A 21,933-nucleotide genomic window follows, 5' to 3' on the forward strand; every position below is an offset into this window, starting at 1 on the left:
AGAAGTAACACTCCAATAATCTCATTTGCTTTCTCTTTTATTTCCTCCCCTCTCCTTTTTCTACTCAAATCCACTTGAAGAACCTTTCAGAAATTAAGACTCCCCCTATATTTACTGCAAGGATACTCAGTCTACCCGTCTGCCAGCTGCTATTCTAAAATACAAAAGAATACCCTTCCATATACGATATAGATTTGTCCATTATACGCACTGCTACTGTGTCTTAGCACCTTACAGCAGTGCCTTATTTCATGACTAACACCGATTATATTACAGCTTGAGAAGTTCAATCATTCAAGGTGTGAGAGGTCAACTGACTTCAGTCACAACCTAAAAAGCCCCATTACCTGAACAAGACAAGACAGCTACCAGACACGAGTAAAGGAGGTGATTTTTTTCCAAACACTTTAAATAGCTGTGACTTAGAACACCACAATCCTACCTCCACACTTAAATGCTGGCACAACTGAGATCAATAAGTAACCCATCCTTTGCTGTTTGCTAGGATCTCAAGCACTTAAACACCATCTGAGTGAGAAAGAGCCAAAAAATCAGAACAGGCCTCCTTAGCAGGTGAGGGGAAAAAACACATTCCTGTGACTACTGATCTTGGCTAATACAGTAAGTTCCTAAAAATAAAATTATTTCACATTTCCCAGCATTCCATTTTAATTTGTTCACTGATCTCAGTTTGCACAACGAAGCCAGAAACATCAGCTTCTTTTTCTCCATCTTCAACATCAGCAAAATGTCAGTGGGTTTGGATTTCTTATATTAAAGGAGAAATATTATGGTTTAGGGGTTTAGTCATTTTTGGTTTTATAATTTTGGTGCAGTTCTCTGAACATCATGAAAATATTACATAACACTAATAAGTTCTGAAAACCTTCTTTGTTTCTAATACCAAAGTCTAAACATTGGATCTACCCTAATAAATCATGCTCCTCTTGACAATTCAGGACAGAGGAGTCCATGAATCTCAGAGGAGAGAAATGAATTTTGCTCACAGCAGAGTGATAGCTTTGAATGATGCAGATACAGGCAGCCACTGTATTTGCTTACAGTGGGTTTGATGTTAATTGAGGAGGAATAAATCCTCACAATTTTACACACTGCAAAGTCATGTCTAGATCAGATGATTACGCAACCACTTCCCTTTACTAGATTTTAAACTACTCTTGACTCCCTTTGCACAGTTGAAAATTAGTATATGAAACTGCACAATGGGTTAAGTAATTATAATGAGCAAGCAATATGTCAGACTGATTGACTACCAAGCAAATAAAGAACCAGCTACGCAGACCACAATACCAGATCTAGGCCAAATTCCCACCTAATACCCATCTTATACTCCACTGAAGAACAAAGATTTCAACAGATACTTTTTAATATTTTGTACATTTAAGGATACACTAAGATGAATGCCTACAAAAAATTCTATTTTATCAATTAAAACAGTGACTTAAAATGCCTGGAAAGGATAAGAGTTCAATTTTACCTTTAATTTTTAGTTTAAGATATATTTTCAGATAAGTAATCACTTTATATAATCAACATCAATAATAATTCTTGTCTTCTATATTCAGAATTGATTGAACAGGATAGTAAAGAAATCCTATATGGTCTTTGTGCACTTCAAAGTAAGAAAGAACATGGCTTTTTAATGTAACATTTCTGTAATTCTCCAAGCAAAGAAATTCAGTGTTGAAAGGCAGCAGTACTGTACCTTGATTTCCTCTATTTCGTCTGGCACTATCTTGTATGCAGATATAGTCCCACCCAACCTGAAATCAGGAGAAGAAAAATATTCTCTGAAATAAGAAGAAAAATACTCTCAAAATCAGTAACACAAAGCACAGCATGGTAATGGTGTCATGACTCGTTCCCAAACACAAATATCCCTCCTATCAATTTAGAGGTAAAACCCACCAAGCCCCTAAGCAACAGCAAAACCACAGCTTTCCTTTCTTTATCAAATGAAAAACCTTCATGTTATTAACATAAACGTTAGAAACAAGGTTTCCTTCATCACCCTAAAACACAGAAATCAGGTCAACTAAGCAGAGTTACCATCACCAGGATGTTATTCCTTACATTAATGGCCATCAATCATCATAGTCTATGATTTCTTGTTTGTTGTCTAAGTCACATGGGTGAGTTTAAATATTTGAAGCCTGATGTGCTTTGTGCTCAGTATTTCCTAAGCTACTATACAGTTTCAAATACAACCAAATGCAATTCTGGAAACTGAAATTTTTTAATTGGACGTGCATGTACAGACCTCACAAACCACACAGACTCTATGGCTTCCATGTTTGAAAAGTCTCTGGACTTCATGATTGGTAAAGAAAAGTGGGTGATGTGCAATAGCTGGCACTGATACAGAAAAATAGGGGCGTTTGTTCCACATTGAACTTACTGAATTTACTTGTCTGTATCTTGCAAAGGTTATGGTAAAGAATAGTTCACATACCAAAGATGCATTAATAGCTTGTACTATAAATGGTGGTAAATATTACATTTTCCCCAGAGACATGCAGACATGGCTTTTATTTCACGAAGCAGTATCATTGATAGTGACAATTCAGACCTAAAAATATAACTGCATGAATGACCTCCCTGCTGGCTCTGCACAGCAACACTAGTCATTTTCTGGGTCCTACAGAAGTGGAAATCACGTAAGAAAATATTTATTGTAAAGCAGTAGACAGCTATCAAATGTGTATTTGTATTATCTCCCTATTATTGGATGTTTTCCTTCAAATTGTCAGCATTTCTATACTGACGTATTTCCTTATATTCAATCTTGAAATTACTACACATATAGTTTACTCAACGTAAAAAGGGGAGAAGAGAGTAACACAGAAAATACATTAAGATTTTCCCCATAAGTCCTGCCTTTCCACATGTCTACAAGTCAGTCACTCGGAAATGAACGCTCTGAAGGCTTTAGACAGAAGATGAAGTCTGCATAGCAAAAGTCAAGTCTGAAGTTCATCGCTGCTCCAATTAATATCAGCTATGATTTCCGAGGTAGAGCCAAGGTCCCGCCATTACAGCATTCAAATTCACCATGAACAATTAGAGTGTAGCAATTGCTCTCTCCTATTTCCTCTACAACTTCCATTGCTGTTAATCATCAAGGGAGTTGAAAGCTAGAGAACTGAAACTTTTTTTTGCCTACGCAAGTGCAACCATGAGCTTTTATTCTTCACTGTATCTGAACCTTTGTTTAAATGGTGTTTCCAGCTATAAGAATTTGGTTTTAACTTCATGATGAAGGTTTGCCTCATCATACCAGACGACTCAGATCAGTGTGTATTATCGTTGCACATGACCAGTCCTATTGCTAATGGAAGGAAGTCCATAAGAAAATATTTTTTATTTAGTTCTTTCAGATCAATTCTTGTCTGCACTCTGGAGTACCCAAAAAATAACTTCATTGACTTTCTGTCCTCTAGCAGAAAGGGAGGACAGAGCCTCTGCTGCCAGCACTCCACCAGCAGGAATTCCACCTGGTAGAGTTCTTTATTGGCCACCCTCGGCACAACGATTAAGCTTTTTCATGGAATACATCAGAAAAAACTTCCATAAATCAAAGTAATTGATTCAGTAAACTCCTCTGGCTTGCTTAAACCATTAATTAGCATCATTTTCTGCAAATACTTTTGCAAAGTTTTGTGTCAAGAGTTTAATATACTCTTAATCTGCCAAGTTACAGTTCAAATGGTAGCACATTTTAAGTTACGCATTCCTGAACTGGACATTTTCCTTTACTGAATCACATGCACAATGTCATTGAAAGTGTCAGTTATCACAGTTCTGCATTTTTGAAAGAGAAAGCTACATTAAAAGTTATGTTACTGTTTAAATAAACAATCTGTCACCTATAGCTCCAGCTCACCATACCTATCTTAATACATTTTCAATCCTATGCTGTCATCTTTAGCTTGAAATACTACACTATTGAAACACTACACTATATATATATATACACACACACAATACTACTACTACACATTTCAGAACATTAGATTTCACTCCATCTTATAACTCCTGTAAGAGAGATCCACAACAGTAGATTCCCAATTAAATCTGGTACTATAGAGGACATAATAAAGATATTTGACTTAGTGTATAAAGTTTGGTTTTGAGTTTTACAGACGTTTAAAGCCATCACGCACTCTGGGAGGATCCAGTTAACACAGTCTGAACTCTTCTACTGGTCCCAAGTATGATATATGTGAGGAACAGAATTTTTTTTTTACTATATAATAAGGTATCTATGACAAAAAAGGATTTAAGCTGCCTATTTGGAAGCCTGTGAGTAGTTAACAATAACACATAGATAAAATTAAAAAACAGTCTGCCTTTTTTCTGGCAAAATGTCTTGATTAGCATCAATTTCATGCACAAAATATTATGCCATTACAATTAACTCGCTAAATGAGCTTAAGAGGCAGAACCAGTGAAACACACTGCATACTCTCCTCTCAAAAATCATAAATCCCAGTTCATTCCAACCTCATGGTAAACACTCTGCGAAGAAATCTGAAAGCACTTCGTTTGGTGTTATCAAATCGCTATTACAAATCTCTCACGGTCAGGTAAACCCACAGTGTCAGGGATTACACAATGTCGCACACATGCAAGTTACTGAGGAAAAAAAAAAAAAAAAAAACAGAAACACTGTGATGAAAGAACAGTAAAATCCGGGCAAACTGAAAATCAATTCATGAATTGGTATGCCCAACTTAAGGAAAACTTTGTATCTTGAGTATTTCTCTGAATTACATTTAAGTGTCACTATGAATTGTGACCTGTCCTGAAGCTTGCTTGTTATTTTTGATCCCTGGCACCTGAAAGAACAGAGACCAGGCAATTACACACAGATGAGTTCAGCTACAGGATGATACACAGTCTGTGACAGAGGACTTGCACACAGCACAGGGTTTTTCATTTTCTTGGGAACAAGCTCTCTCTGCAGGTTGGTTTTGTTAGAACATTTTACACTGACTTTTTTGATCAGCATTTCAAGAAGCAAATACCTCCAATCAGCGAATCAAAGGACCTGCAAAGGACCTGAGTCCACATTAACTTTTGTGGGCTTTGTACGCTAGAATATAATGCGGCAAAGAACCTGTTAGAAGGGCCAGAATTCAGGTCACAAGGTTCTCAATTTTTGTGCAGATTCACTCTTCACCTTTCACACATTTTAGTTTTTATTATATTTTTCTGCAGTTGAACAACACAACATCCAGCATCACACAATATAAATGTCATTTTCTCTCAGAACAAATACTCAATCAACCAAGGGCAAAGCTAAATATAGACAGCTACTTCCAGTAAGCTGAAAAGACAGTCACAAACTTCATCTAAAGAGACTTACTGCACAGTCTCTCTTCCAAACAGCAGTATTTTCGCACTATAGCAAGCCATATTATTTCACAGTGAAATTATTTAAAATACTAGTTAACTTAAATTTTTCACATATATATATGTAACTGAAAATCTCTGAAAGATCCCACAATTCATATTCAAATTTCGATAGACATCAGTCTCATCAGGTCTGTATGTAATACAGACATCCCAGTTCTCTAATCCTTTTGCAGAAGAGAAGTAAAATTATTCCTAGATTTAGTAATTAGAGCTAACACAATAAAAACGAAGAACCACACCTTATATTGGGTTAAACTGGTGGAGGTCTTTGAAGGGAGAATCATAAAAGATGGGATAGAAATTCCATAAAAACAATTAGGAAACAATAAATCCCATACAACTATTTGCACAGGAGTTTGTGAAAGAATAGAAACTTTGTGTCTCTTTTAGGGAAACTGTTTTGGGAAAAAGGTGCATCTCAGGTTGCCATACAATGCATACACTGGGCTCACAGGAAGTTCACAAAACGGATTCAGGAGAATGTTGAAAGCAAGGTTTCTATAGCAACCTAAGAAATTAGCGAAATATAGGAAATAAACTGAAGCGAGGCCAATACAGTTGTACTGGAACAGATGGAAGCTTTACTATTTCACAAATTAAAGCAGAATATCACTGAAGAGGGAAAACTTGAACTTCATCCAAGTTAAGGAAAGTTAAAAAGCAGGAGGAACTGTGCTCAAATGGAGGCAAGAAACAATGAGCCACAGCCCAAATGGGAAGAGAACTCGAGAAGAAAAACTTCCAGAAAACTAAACTGCGATTCTGTTAATGATAAACTATCCGTTATTTTAATAAGTCACCCTTTTATGATCTGTTTGCTGTATGTTTCAATACTCTATCTAAAACAGCAACTTAATTTCTCATTTTAAAAACATTTATTCTGGATCTAAGGTTAAAATTATCACCATGTTATTTTCCATATAGTTGCAACTTGGACTTCTGAATGGTCTTCCCCTGTGACCCCGTACATATGCCTGTGCCGACGGACTCACTGGATTATTACCGCGTAGCTACACCATGAGCAAGACACCTGTGCACCTGGAGTGAATCAATACTGGCCAGCTTTTATAATTTGAATTCTGACCAAAGATACGAACCCAGTCTTTATATCCAGTTCCACATTCGGTGACTGCCATAAGAAGCTGAGCTATTGATTCATCCGTTAACTTAATAAATGAGTCATACTGAATGCTATGAAGTCAATTTTCTAAAAATAGCTTGTAGCCAGCTTGGCTCCTGTCATCTGCTGAAGTTCTCCAATGCCACTTTAATTAACATTAATCTTTTTTCAGATAGATCACTCTGTCTAGATGATATCAAGCTGTCACGAAATCTCCCAGTGAAACTCTTCCTCAGCCTTAAATGAAAGTAAAACTCAAAAACCTCTGCTTAATTTCTTTTCCAGATCCATCTCAAATATATTTGTTATCTACCATCAGAATATTCTACCTTTTGACTGATTTATAAACCAAGCAGAATATTCAAGAGAGAATATGCTTGTGAGCAGATCAAATAACTGGGAGCCAGACTGGCTATTTCTAATTCTAAGGAGACGTTCCTTTTACCACAGGCTACTGAATGAATACATGTTACGATACCACTCCTGCCAGAGCAAACTGACCAAGGCAATGTTTTTAGCATACCCAACTGGGCTAGCTTAATGTTGACCCGTGAGACACCCGCAAATCATCTTGCCTTGGATTCTCACATGCAGCTAAAACTTCACAGAGTATTCCAGGGAAAGAGGTTGCAGAATTGCATTTCAAAGTAACTTTGTTCTCCACCACCTCTAAGAGCATACATTAAATGCAGACACAAAGCCACTTTAAATGATACTAGTTTCCACTGACCTTTGAGAAATTGTTAAAGAACCCTGAAGGGAGGTAGTAAGAACATGCTATTTTGGGCTCACTTCCTACACAAGAGAACACTGGCAGCTAGAGCAAGCTGGGCTGCAGCTCCTGTCACTGGCTACATGCCAGCAACGAATTGTGCAAAACAGCTTGCAAACTGCTTCGTGAAGACAGTTTTACATACTCTAAGGTGTAGAATTACATGATGAAGTCCCAGCTCATGTGGTTTGTTTTTTTGTTTAACGGATCCAATAATTACACTCTTGAAAACTTACACACACACCCCCCAGCCCCCCCACATTTCAGGCTAACTTCAACATGCTGTGCTCAAAAACCTCACACAAATAAAATGATTGCAGACATCCCTGCTGTCAGTTTGTGTCTCACGAACAATAGCTCTGGGATTAAGATGTCAAAATTACAGGGTTCTCCCTCCACCTCACCATGTTGCAAAGACTTATTGCACATGCAAAAAATGAAAAAAAAAGGTGGGGGAGGGGCAGAAAATAAACTAACCCAATGTTTAACAATTTTTATTCCCTACCTTATCACTAAGAGTAACAAAAGTATAAGAACAGTTTTCACTGCTTTCTGCCTTTTTTTTTCCTAAACAGAAAAAAGACCTACATAAAAACATTTTAAGGAGAAGAAAAAAGTTATTTCTTTCTTTCACCCTCCAAAGTTGTTTTTTGTTTTTTAAACTTTAACATAGGAAAAGCAAGAATAAATTGGAAGAGGCCAATTTTTCAGGCACCCTCAGTAGGAAAATACTGTCATCTCAACAATCTGTTATTGGGAAAGAAAGCAACAAGGATTTTTGTCCTCAACACGTTAGAAACTAGCGATGAGGTCGTATGTACATCATTTGCTAATCACATGACCAGGAGCTACTCTCCCCTTTTAGCAGAATCATTTGTTTATGTTTTGGGGGGGGAACTGGAACTGTTATGCCATAAAATATATGAACTCAAATACACCTCAATATAGTTATCAAAACTCACATCAGTTCAGGGCTGAGTGTAGTTTCTTAGAGGATATCTTTAGTTTAACTCAGTGCATGGGGCACACCTATACATGACAGGTTATATATGATGGGATTGCCGTGACACACGTGCAGGACCTTGCATTTGACCTGGTTGAACTTCATGAGGTTCACATGGGCCCACCTCTCAAGCCTGTCCAGGTCCCTCTGGATGGCATCCCTTCCCTCCAGTGTGTCAGCCGCACCACACAGCTTGTTGTCATCGGCAAACTTGCTGAGGATGCACTCGATCCCACTGTCCATGTCACCAAAAATGTCTGTAAAGATGTTGAACAGCACTGGTCTCAGTACCAACCCCCGAGGAACACCACTTGTCACTGGGTTCCACTTGGACATCAAGCCATTGACTGCAACTCTGAGTGCAATGATCTAGCCAGTTCCTTATCCACCGAGTGGTCCATCTGTCAAATCCAAGTCTCTTCAATTTAGAGACCAGGATGTCTGGATAACCTTTAAGGAACCTTCCAATATAAACCATTCTGTGATTCTATGAAAAGGATAGAATAGATAGAATAAAATTCCATTAAAATACATGGAATTTTCAGTGGTGCAATGTTGTTATTTTTTCACTCTAAGCATGAAGAGAGGTGCCTTCTGGACAAAAGTAGGAGGAATGCTGAATTTCCATGCAAAGCAAAAACTACTGCAACAGGTTGCCCAGAGAAGCTGTGGATGCCCCATCCTTGGAGGTGTTCAAGGCCAGCTTGGATGGGGCTTTGAGCAACTGGATCTAGTAGAATGTGTCCCTGCCCATGGCACAGGGGTTGGAACTACATGATCTTTAAGGTCCCTTCCAACTCTAACCATTCTATGATCCCATTTCAGTTTTGATTTTCACTAAAAAGTCATTAATAACTGTTCAAAAGTTCTGTCATTAATACTTGTATGTTTCACAGCAAGGGTATGAAGAACACAAACGTTTTAAGATCTTTGAACAGAATGAAATACAAACATTATGGATATTTATAACATCAAAACTTTTTTAGGACTTTAACATTTAACTGCATCAGACAACGTAGCATGCAGAACACTACATCAAATGTTTCATGGTTTGTAATGGCCTAGTTACACCAGATTATACCAAAAGAGAGACGCGCTGCATCAGAAATGGGTTGAGAATGCCAGAGACTAATTCTGCACTCAGAAATTTCATTACAGGCTCAAAATTTTATTTCTAATTAAAACTGACTTTTAAAGTCTTCCCAAACGCTAGGAGAATCTGAAAACAGTCTTGCCATGTTGATCAACAGCAAAAAGCTCACTTCTGGGCGGGACGCATGCATGTTTATAGCGCACGGGAATGATTGTACTAAGCTCCATCTGATTGGTAATTTAACTATGGAAATCATACATTAAATCAAACAGACAGAAATGTCAGCTAGATTTAAGTAAAACTGTGTTCAGTGACTTTGAAAGTTCCCACCGGGGCATCAGATGCTTGACCAGCCAGCTCATTAAACAACATGAGCAAGATTTGAAATTTCCTGAGAGGAAAAAATATGCAGAAGCAGACAAAAATCATTATCACAAAAACAGTCAAAGTCTCACCATTTAGACAAAGAAATATATATTTAATATCCATGTTGGGATTCAGTTGGTAGACTGAGGACTTCAAAACACTGTATGAAGAGAAGTATTTATAGTAAGGGACAAGACAATAATAAATGTTGATCTTAATTTCTTCTATAGGAAATACTGTGGTAGGGCACAGTATGTATTTGCATTTTTTCCAGCAAATACGTACCTAGGAGAGATACAGAGCATTTGCATATATATTGCTAGCAATTGCGTGTCACAAAATCCTTACCTACCTCTACTGAAAGCAAATTTTATGGGTGCCTGAGAGTGACCTTTTGCCTACCTTGGAAGGCACTGCAAATTAAAGGATTTAGGCAATATGATAAGGATTGCAATGATCTGCCAGGAAATGAAAGATTCCACTGGTAAATTACCATAACAGCTTTTAGAAACCTATACAGGAGGATAAAGTTATTTTTGCTGACATTCCTATCATTTCCGTTGAGCTCTATTTGCTTCTACCCAAATATAGGAGAGAGATCATCTGAATGAAATATTAAGAAAAAGACGATTCCTCCTAGGAGAATAAGTTGACCCACAACTACTAGAAACAGTAAGGTTTATTTTCTTCTAAATTAATACTGGCCACCTCCCCCATAGACTTTTAGCATCCAACAACAAGTGGATTTAAAAAATATGGCCCTCCACCATGAAGCCTTCAGGCTTTTTACAATGTTTATGCTTTTCACACCCCAGTACAATACCATAATTTTCTTCCCAATAACTTTAGTGTATATTTTCCCTTCCATTTCTTAGATGCTCAAGCATGTGCACATGCTTGACACACATTTGTGAAGCATGCTTAGACACAAAAAGTCCACGTGCACACTTGTGCTATAATAAATAGCCTAATAAATATTAAATATTTATTTTAAAAATAGAGGAAGTTTGGCTGAGATATGGAATAATGGAAACACAGGGATCCTGATGCTGGAGAACAAGCTGGAAAGAACTGCAGACCACAGATTGAAAAAAGCAGAATAATTTCCATGATCAGGCAAAAAGGCATCCCAAAAGCCTCTGCATTCCAAAAAATACCAATAAGGACTAAAGGTGAGAGCAGGACGACTCAAACTTGGGAAGAATAAAATGTGAAGAATATGTGGAAATAGTATGATCATTCCAGATTCTAGATAAAATTGGTTCTTTACAATTTAAAGCACAGGGCTTATGGAAGACTGTCAGAACTTTTAAATAATTTGTTTAAAAAAATATATCCTACAGTTCTGAAATTACAAGAATGATAGAGGATCCTAAGAGACAAGTGACATCCAGAAGGGCTACTACACTAGTTCACACAATACTTCACCTTCCCAAAGCTCCAATGTCTCATGTTTCTCGACTACATTCCAGAAAGATATAAAGTATGAATACAATCCAGTATGCGATTAATGGCAGTCTTATTATGTCTATATTTCTCTAAAAAGTTAAATTCAGAGGCAAAATTAGCTGTTGGTTTCCTTTTTCCTTAGTACATCAGTGTGCTTGCATATACACACATATATTGCTGTGTGTGGCCTAAATGGGAGAACTAAATTGTGCTCAAAATAGTGACCTGAGTCAACTGGGGTTTTTTTAGTGTATGCTATGTATTGCAGAATGTGAAAGGGAAAAAAAATAAATGAAAAACATCTGTTCAGTCCCAGAATGCAGTCTCTCTCTTCATACCTAGGAGGAACTTTCTATAGACAAATAACATTATTGACAAAGCTGAAAATGAGATTTTATTGCATGTCTCTCAGTTGTCTCCACTCTAGATAATTTCCAGTTATTTTTTGAAGCCATCATCCATACTCTACAGCCACTTGTAAAATACTTCTGTAACATTCAAACTCAAGTTATTGAAAAAATTTTTGTTTTTAATATTAGCTATAAGGGTTGCTCAGCACTCTTATTTTTGTTTTCTGTAGTTGTCATTCCCTTTTTTGTTTGCATCTGATCATTTAAATGTCAACACAATGTTTCTAGTTGAATTTAAAAGCTACTGATGTATTGTCTCTGCTATTGATGTCACAACTCATTACAACCTGACTCTTTCAATATTCAGAAACATGGTAGGCAGGGGACATGAGGATCTTAGACAACTTAAGAGGTCTTTGACTAAATGTGGATTTGTGCATTTTGTTCCATCCAGGTCCTAAAAAAAATTACTACTTCTAATTTCTAAATGGCTTGCACAAACATAATCCATTGGCAAAATGCAACTATTAACTTCTCCTTACTTGCGGCTTTCAGTCACCTTGTAAGTCATTATTAGCTACGTTCTCCTGCCATTTATTTTGTATGATGTTCTCTTACAAGTAAAAATAATAGAACATTCCCACATGGTTCCTTTTGCCAAAGTCCTTCTTTTCTTTATTACTGCTCCTCCTACAAGTATGATATTTAGAAAGAAGAGTAACCCACCTCACAGTAATTTAAGATTTTTATTATTTTTTTTTAACATATGCCTCCAGACATCCCCAAGCTGAAGAACACAGATGAGGAAGAGATTTGATCTCTTCCTCAGTTCCTGCTTCAGCACAGGTGAGTAGCAATGAAAATAGGTAAGCTGAACACCAGAGTTTATATTTCTGTAAAACACGTAACTTTCTTACCTGCTGTCATGCCTATTCCATGTCAGTGAGTCCTAGGCAATTTGCCTAGATAAAAAAAGCAAAAGTGACAGGAGGGCATCTCTTCCAAAGCAGAAATTTAGTCTAGAAGTCTCTGCCATGTAACAGTGTATTCAGAAATGACAACTCCACACGGGTTTTAAAAAAATTTTAAAAGCAGTACAGACTTCCCATTTTCCAGCATGCCCTTGTTGGTCTCCCTTTTCTCACTAACAATCAGTTTCATAGATCTGGAGAATAGTCTTGAAAAACGCTCAACCTGGAATCCTACTGGCAAATACCACAGACAGCTTAAACGTGTTTTAGGCATTTGAAATAACTGATGTTAACTGTGATCATAGATTCACACTGGAAAAGATTAAGCACCATAGATTTTGCTTCCACTGTACCCCTAGAACCACCTTACATTAATTATAAGTCTAAATACCTGACTATTGATAGACAAATGACTAAAATGACCAATACTAACATTGCTAATACTTCACACGCTACTTCCAGAGCCATGATGCAGAAAGGAAATAAAAGATGGTCAACACAACTCTACCTGCAAACAGGTACAGCATGAGGACAGCACAGGACCCCCACAGACACTGATATCCAAAAAAAAAAAAAATATATATGAAGTTTGTGTACAGAGATACCTGGGCTTTATGAATAGACCACTGTAAGAAACCGTCATTTTCTCCCCAATCATTTTATTTTCCCCAATGACTTGTGAAAGTTCAAAAAAAGGCAGCATGGCAAGCATGAAGAGTAGAAACTGAGCAGCAGAAGAGCATCAGAGAAAAATAGCTCAAAGGATGATTAGCAATTGGAATAAAAGGCAAAACAGCTCTCTTAGCTCTCTTTTTTCACAGAACCCTGAAGCATTCCTGGATTTACTTGGTCCTACGTGTCCTCTAATACCCTTTACACTTTGTGCTTGTTCATCATTTTTCTTGCTGTCTTTGCATGGGAAAATTTTCTGCTTTATAGAAACCTACAGAAACTCTCAGGCCAAATTCTAACGCATATACACTATTCACAAAGAAAAGAAATTAAGAAAACCTCACTGTGGCTACAGATCAGACGACATTTCATAATTAGTTGTTTACATAAAATTGACCAATATTGGAATACTGATATTTAAAGATGCTTATGCACTAAACCCAGCAAAATAAAACACTAAATAGATTATTTTATAAATTGGCTTTAACATATAACGTTTCATGCTTACAATCTATTTATACGGTCTAATAATTTAAAATTCTAAGAAAAAAAATGAAATTGATGGAACAGCCAATTCAACTAAAATAAAAATTTTGGCTCTACTGAAATAAATGCAAAAGTTCCTGCTGACTTCCAAAAAAATAAACAAACACAAGTTACGTCAAATTCAACTCACAACATTTCAGTAACAGGTCCTGCAGATTTCAGTTAGCACCTTATGTTTACCTCCTTCATGGTAAAATAAGAATACAAAATTCCTCATATTTAGACAGACAGTCTCACGTTGCAACTTGTGCCTATTGCTTCTCATCCCATTACTGAGCATCTCTGAGAAGAGCCTGGTTCCATCTTCTGGCTCTGATCAGGCAGTTGCAGACAATGATAAGGATTCCCCTGAGCCTTCTCTTCTCCAGGTTGAACAAACCCAGTTACCTGGACCTGCTGGCTAAACGCTGAGAATGCTGTTCGCACCTTACTACGAGGGCACACCACTGACTCACGTTCGACTTGTCCAAGAGGACACTCCTGGCTCCTTTTCTGCAAAGCTGCTTCCTCTGTTGGCCTGTCCTCTATTTCTACACAGAATTATTCCATCCCAGATGCAAGACACTGCATTTGCTTCTGTTCATCTTTATGTGTGCCCTTTTCTTTTAGGAGATTCTTTTTTTTTAAATATTGAAATATTTTAACTTTTACCGTAAATTTTCTTTAAGGAAGACACTACATCCAAATTGGTAAGGAAAAGTTTTGCCACAATACAGGCAACAGTATAAATTCTACTTATTTTGCTTGTATACTTGGAACAGACATTTGTTTGTTTGTAATCAATGGAGTTGTGCACATGTTGATATACAAAACTTACTTAATATTTGTTACAAGTTTACATCAAGAATCACAGCCCCAAGTCCCCTCAGTTTTTTCCCCACAATAAGATGACATAGCAGAGATAAAAAGGAATGATAGAGGAAAGAGAATACGACTTTACTCCAAACAAGTAACTGTGATTATGCAACCTACCTTTTCCTGCCAGCACTAGCATTACACCCTCAGCCTTCAGAGAGTAACAGTAATAACTACAAACAGCTAGTTAGAAGAGCCCAGAAATAATCCAAATACGTACTGAAATGAGTTTCAGTAGTACCTAAATTTAGGAACTGATCTAAACTGCAGCATTACATTAAAAGAGAACATTTAAAGAGATGATAGAGAAACCACTGTAGATAATGCCAGTAGAATACATTTTAGGACCTTAACACCTGGTAAAATTGCAAAATCATATTATGCTGACAATGCAACAATTTAATTGCTTTACAAGGTATTGTTCTATTTTGGGTTTGCATTTGTGATCAAAAAGCTTACAGGTTCAGCTTGACATCAGGTCAAGCAATGAAAGACTGAAAGGCCTATCCTGAGAAGGCAGCTCAATACATAACCATCAATTCAAACAAAACTAAACTCACAGGACCATCTCTTCCATTTAAAACCTAAAAGGTGGATCTAGGAAGCAGGTGAACCAAAGACCATTTACAAGTGAAATGAAAACTTTGGATTTTGTACACGATATTCCCTTCTTCTGCCCTGAGCGGAATACCGTGGGTAGATTTTACTAGATTATTTTAAGATAAACTGTATTGTCAGCTATATTTTCATCTAAAACATGTCAGGACAAATAGTGGTGCTATTCCTCCACAACAGCAGTCAACGCTTTAGCTCCTGTTTCCTCCAGCCATACTACCTGACTTTAAATGTTCATTGATGCATAATGCTACCCTAGATAAGTGCCAAGATACGTTTCATAGCTGCAGTGCCTCCACACCTTAAGCTGCTAAGAAGGCGTGCTTCTCCAAATTCAGTAGCGCTCTTCAAAGCTGAGAAACATGATTACCAGTGCACATTTAGTTGTCTTCATAAATCTGGCAATAATTATAGTAAACAGCTTTTTAAAAAAAAAAAAATAGACTTCTCATGCTCTGAAGCTTAGATTACAGATGTTTTAGTATGAAGAACAGAATATCCTTTCATCTTAATTAAGGAAAAGTAAATATTCGGTAGAAGGATCCTCTCACAATTTGTTTCACCATTGTAAGACTGTCTTATGTAATAATTTGTCAAAACCCCACTTGTACTGAATTCAAAACCATTTGTAATGAATAAATACAATGTGGCAGAAGCCTTTTACACATGAAAGAAAGTTAAAGTTGAGTACCTGATATCTAAAAATGTTCATCCCAAGGTTACATCTATTGATTGACTCACAGTTCAGCTGTTGATTATTGATTCATCTATTGATTAACTCACAGTTCAGCTGATCTTTACTCCACAGTGGCCAATTCTTTACAGCTGACCATGGTGACTCCAATTCTGCCACGTATGCTGTTAAGATATTTATTTTATTTTTAAGTTTCAAGTTGAGTTTACATTGATAGCAAATAAATTTTGATTTGTAAAATGAACTGTGTATGAAAATTAAAAGATGAAGAAACCAAATAATACATAGATACTCTTGATAATATAACATTATGATTGCTCAGTCAAATAAAGCAGTGGTATATGGTTGGTTGGAAGGTACTTATTTTTGCTTTAAAATATTGTTGGTTTTAAAACTTTTGCACGCACATCATATGAGTAAGGACTAACTGGTGATTTTTGCTGACTAACTTAACAGAATGGCCGAAGATTGAGTAGGTCACGAAAACCAAAGTAGGCCAAAGATACTGTACACATCAAAGCAGGCACACAGACAGGCTCTTCAATTATTTGTGGCCTGTACCTGGCCCATAGGGACATTAACAAGGAAACGTCATGCAACTGAGAGGCATTCTTTACTGGAGAAAAGAGAGAGAGAAATAGAAGCAAAGAATTAGATGTTTCCCACCTCTGTGGTCTCAGCTGCTATTGCCCTCCTCCAAAACCATTTCCAACTGTGAACTTTGAGATTCTCTCCCTAGTACTTACTGCAGTCAGGGAGTACCTACAAAATTCCCATCCCAGAAAAAATTATCTGCAACTTGCCACCTTCAGCTTCTACAGCTAGATACTTCATTGTAGCTTTGCTGGCTCTTCCACTCTTGCCCCAGCTCAATTTCATCCTCAGAACTGCACTGATACATACATGAGCACAAACACAGAATAAAGGTTTTCTAGCCCACTCAATTTTTTCCCCAATCTTTCCCCCTTCTAAAACTAGCTAAGTAAGTAGCTATAATAGACAAATACTTCAGGGAGCTTGCATATTATTGGAGAGTTCTGTTTTACAGAGCAATTCAGTCTATGACACAGTTCTGCACTAAATTACTTTAAAGCAAGTATAAACCACTAGCAGTCTTCTCATTAAAATAAATTAAAATAATAATCCTAACTCTGAACAATTGCTAGTGACAGATACTTGAATGATGCATTGTAATACAAGCTTGCTACTTGTTTTTTAAACTGTTTATTACCTCTTCTGGTAGAATTCTCACGTCTTTTATTAACAACTGAACTATTAAACGTAGGAGATGAAGAAAGAGAAGAACCACCTTGGGTCCATCTATCTGTTATTTTCAGAGAGCTATACCAGCATCCCACATGAGATCACAGCCAGCTCTGTACCACAGTTAGAGTGGCACTGAGCCACAACTAATAAACCAAGCTGAGAGGGAAAGCGTGTTGGCTTGTACTCAGCGCTGTGCTACAGACATCTACATTACAACCAGCCAGCTCAGAGTACAGAGTATTTGTTCATCCTTATTTGTCAAAAAGCTATTAACAAGGCAATATGTAATTTAGAGGAAATATATAATTTAAATATAAAATTTATAAAATATGCTGCATGCTGTGCTAACTGTTCCATGAGAATGACTTAAATGAATAGTTGTTAGCAGCAAATATGACTCATTTACACCAGTTTGAGATCCTTCATATAAAACTTGGTTAGGAGATACTTAACAATTTTCCAGCGAACCTTTTTCACCAAAACATGTAACTCAATTAAAATTAAAATAGTTGTGCATCATAAAATTTTATCAAAGTTCCTCAGTGAAAGGTTTTATGAAGACTTTGACAAGAAATCAAATATTATGGTTTTTGGTTTGCCAGTTTAATTTCATGTTCAACATTTCACTCATTCTTACTAGCCAAGTACAAAATATTTATTGCTTAGTTCATCTGGTTTCCTCTTCCATGTGGACAGATTTTACAGCTGTAACATCTGAATAGTACAGATATATATGAATGAATTATTTTATCATTCACTCCTGTTCCAGAATAATAGAACGCCAAAAGATTTTCTGATAAAGTCCTTCCTCAAGAGCAGCTTTTGCTGAGATAGAAAGGACATGTACCAGCATGGAGTCTCACTTTGCTGAAGGAAGGGACATCCCTTCTGGAACCTCCTTGTCATAAAGCTGTCAGTGGTCTGATCTTTCCCATTACTCAATACTCCTGTGGCTTAATAAACATATATTGCCTTTTGAAACTGTAATTGTAGAAATTACGTATGCCTGTTTTTTTGTGGATATACTTACAGCCACGGTTCTTGTCCAAATACATTGTTTCAAAACTTGCCTTTAATAAGCTCTTGAGTAATTTTTGACTAACAGTTACTGAAGTTTCAGCAACCTCTTCTTGCTTCTCCAACATAGGGCTTCTGTAAACCAGCTGAATAGCATTTGAGGACAAGGTGACACAAAAGCTTGCTACTAGGGTAACTAGCAATCTGGGAAACTAAGCTCTGTGAAAAATATTCAGCTAGTGGCCTGCCTTGTGCAGAAGAACAGAAAAACACAAAACCCCAACCATTTCATAAGCCAAAGTATCACCAAAAATTCATGGTCTTGAGAAGGCTCTGTATCTATACACCACTACCTCAAATGAAGAGGAATGTTGAGGGAGGGACAGACAGAAAGAAAAGATGTGAAGAATAAAGGTCCCCCTGATAAATTAAGGAACTCTCGATTAATAAGAGTGGGCAGCTCTCATTAGCCTGTCTTTCCACAGAAAATGAGGTTTTGGTCAGAAACAGTTCTAACTCATCTGAAGTTAAAGAGTATTAAGACCTCGCTAAAACTGGAAGCACAAATTCACAAATTGGTTCTTTGTTGGGAAAGGAAAGCAACGGCGATCTTCAGTTAAGATGCCACTATAACAAATTTTAAGAGAAGTCATTACTGCATTAGTGAAATAAAAAGAAAAAAGCATTTTTAGGTACTGCTAGCTTTGCCATAGATTACTTGTTTCCCTTCACAATATGTCAGTGTATTAAGCTGTGCGGAAATATCCAAGCTGGTGAGCTAACGAAAAGCTTGGATACTGGTACAAGCGCAACCACGGTGAGACTGAAATCAAAAGCTATGACAAAACCTTCCTGAGAAGCTGGATATTCATTCAGCCTATACCCTATACACTAAGCTTTGGGATGCTATAACCACACGACTACTACCAGTATTTTACAAAAAGCTCATGTATATTTATACATGCTGCAGTCATTGCACCGTTCACATAACATTTGTTCCCTCATTTACACAATGAAAATAATAGTACCAAATCAAGGATAATAAAAACTAGTGACTGGAAAAAAGGATTTCGATCCAAAGACAACTTTATCTTCTATTAGAGGTCTTGAGCACGGTAAGCATTCACAGGCTCCACAAAAAAACCATAACCAAACCCCTTTGTTTAGCACAAACAATAAATTGGCTGAAGAGATTAAAGGGCTTGAGAGCACAAGGGCTACAGCACTGGCTGGAGTCTGAACGATGTGCAGGAGAGGCAGGACAAAAGGAAATCCTGAAGGAAGATGAAATAAATAAAAAAAAAAAAATCACCTGCCTAAATGTAGAATTCACTGCTATTACTGGGATTTCTGAGCAAAACTTTGAGCTGATAGTGTCTTTTTCTACTAGGTTGAGGAAAAACTTGGGGGTATTTTTGTTTCACATAAGTATCTTAAAAATGTTCTGCTGAACCCTGCAGGCAGAAGTAGGCGCACTTCTCACTGTGACTGAGACACTAGCAAAAAGGGGAGAAGCTTTCTCACTTTTAATTCCTTAAAAACACACTTCACAAAATTCTTCTACAATATAAAACTCAATTATCTGTATAAATGCAAAATATTAGAATGCAAAATATGAAATTATTCTGAAATCTCTAGATCTTTAGTTAATGCCTATATAAACATCAGCAAATAATGAAGTACACATAGATACTTAGATACTCCTTCTATTTGAGCACAAACAGAACTTTATTCTTACTTCACCTTTGGGTCACAAATTTACTCCCTGAGGATGTATTTTTAATGTTGTTAGCCTTTAAAGAACAATACAGAGCACGCTGTTAAAAAAATATCAATTGATCTGGCAAGTGTGTTGTTTCGTTCCCTCACATGTAGAACAGCCCTTGAGAAGCTATCATCTGCCTGAGGCTCATGGCAGGCAACATTCATTCTTAAGCCAGTGTCGTGGTTTCAGATGGGATAGAGTTAATTTTCTTTCTAGTGGTTGCTGTGTTTCAGATTTGGTATGAAAGGCACGTCAATAATGCATACTGTTTCAGTTGTTGCTAGGTGATGTTTATACTATTCAAGGACTTTTTTCAGCTTCCCATTGAAGTCGATAAGGAGCATAGATAGAACAATGGAATAGCCAATGGAACATTCCGTATCATAGACGTCATGCTCGGTATATAAATGGGGGATAGCCAGAGGGGGAAATCCACGACCACCAATTCACCAGGCAGTGAGTGTGACTTGTGTCTTGAATATTCTTTTACTATTATTATTATTATCCTTATTATTCACTTAAACTGCCTCAACTCACAAAACTCACAAGGCTTGGGGTTTTTTCTCCCCATTCCCCTCCTTTTATCCCTCTTCTCCCTACCCTTCTGCCGGGGGGAAAGGGGGAGTCAGCAAGCGGCTGTGTGGTCCTAGTTTCTGTCTGGGGTTAAACCACAACAGCCAGGAACAGGTATTAAAAAAAAAAAAAAAAAAGTATTAACTGTATTTCTTTGCATTTTTTCTGACAAATGCCTGTTTTGAGAAGGTATTCAGTTCTGAAAGATCCCGAGATAATACATTCTAAAGCCAACTGTACCCAAAGAATACTGTCTGAATACAGTACCAATTAACTTTCTTATAAACTTAGAATATTTTATTGTAATTATACTTCTAGTGTCAACTTTGAAAGTAAGGATTCTGAGAACCATTTTAGATAGGTTTTGGGTAGGGGTATTTATTGTAGGTTGGTGGAAAGCAAAGTGCGCAGTTGCTTATAGCCAAAACCCAAGACGATCCATCTGTGGATGGGGAGGGCCGAATGGTTGCCACTCGGGATGAGCATTTACTGGGTTTTGATGCTTGTTCTGTGAAAACTGTTAGGTCTCAGAGTTTTAAATGTTTCAAGATCATTGAAAACTCAAATACATTCTTGAATTTTTATTAACAGTTTGTAGCCTGCAACAGAAAACTGAAATACAATAGGATAACACTCCTGAAGCCTCTAATTTTCCCCTAAAATTCATGCAGGTTTAGATGAAAATGAGGTTCTAATCTGTATGGAACTGTTATGATAGGTTGAATTAAAATGTATACAAATCTTGTTACATAACTTTCAGAACATTGCAAATGCAGTAGAGTAGGTGCAACACAGAGTTTCCTGAAGGAAATGCTGACAATACGGGTACAGCTAGAGCTCCAGGCACAAAACAGACACAACAGCTGATGTGGTAACACACGATGCTTCTCAGTCCTGAATAATACAGCCATCCCAGAACTACAGTGGTAAAAATCTCTCTATCACATTGCCCTGTGTTCCTTTTATCTGTATATGAAACCCAAAACAAAATTACATATTAATACATTTCCTGGAATATTAACAACCTGTATAGGGAGTGGCTTTCCAGGCTCTGTTAGAAAAGTAGTTTTTATGTTAGCAGAAAAAAGAAAAGAATCCACTAAAGGTATCTTTACGTTAGAAGCACGTTTGTATCTCTCAGTGAATCTTTTGGAAAAATGGAACACAGTAGACTAAAACACACCACCTAATAAGTAATTATTTAAAAAAATATATAATCACAGGAACAAACGAAATATGCTTTGTTTAAATGTAGAAGAGACATTGCAGTTTCACATTCCCACATTCAATAGTCCCTCCATCATCTACTCTGTAGCTGAACACTTGCTATCAAACATTTACACATACTGTACTGAGCTATAGAGTAC

The 21,933-nt window shown here is 37.0% G+C and overlaps 1 protein-coding gene across 41 annotated transcripts in view; it reads right to left on the bottom strand.

Moving 5' to 3' along the window:
* GPHN (gephyrin) overlaps positions 1-21,933 on the bottom strand; it is a 300,307-nt gene that overhangs the window by 171,338 nt on the left and 107,036 nt on the right. For all 41 annotated transcript variants that reach the window (XM_074584948.1, XM_074584951.1, XM_074584946.1 and 38 more), the window contains one exon: positions 1,727-1,784. In XM_074584948.1, the coding sequence (XP_074441049.1) occupies positions 1,727-1,784 (58 nt within the window). The remainder of the gene's footprint in view (positions 1-1,726; positions 1,785-21,933) is intronic.

Source organism: Larus michahellis, chromosome 4 (assembly GCF_964199755.1).
Source record: "Larus michahellis chromosome 4, bLarMic1.1, whole genome shotgun sequence".
Classification (NCBI taxonomy): domain Eukaryota; kingdom Metazoa; phylum Chordata; class Aves; order Charadriiformes; family Laridae; genus Larus; species Larus michahellis.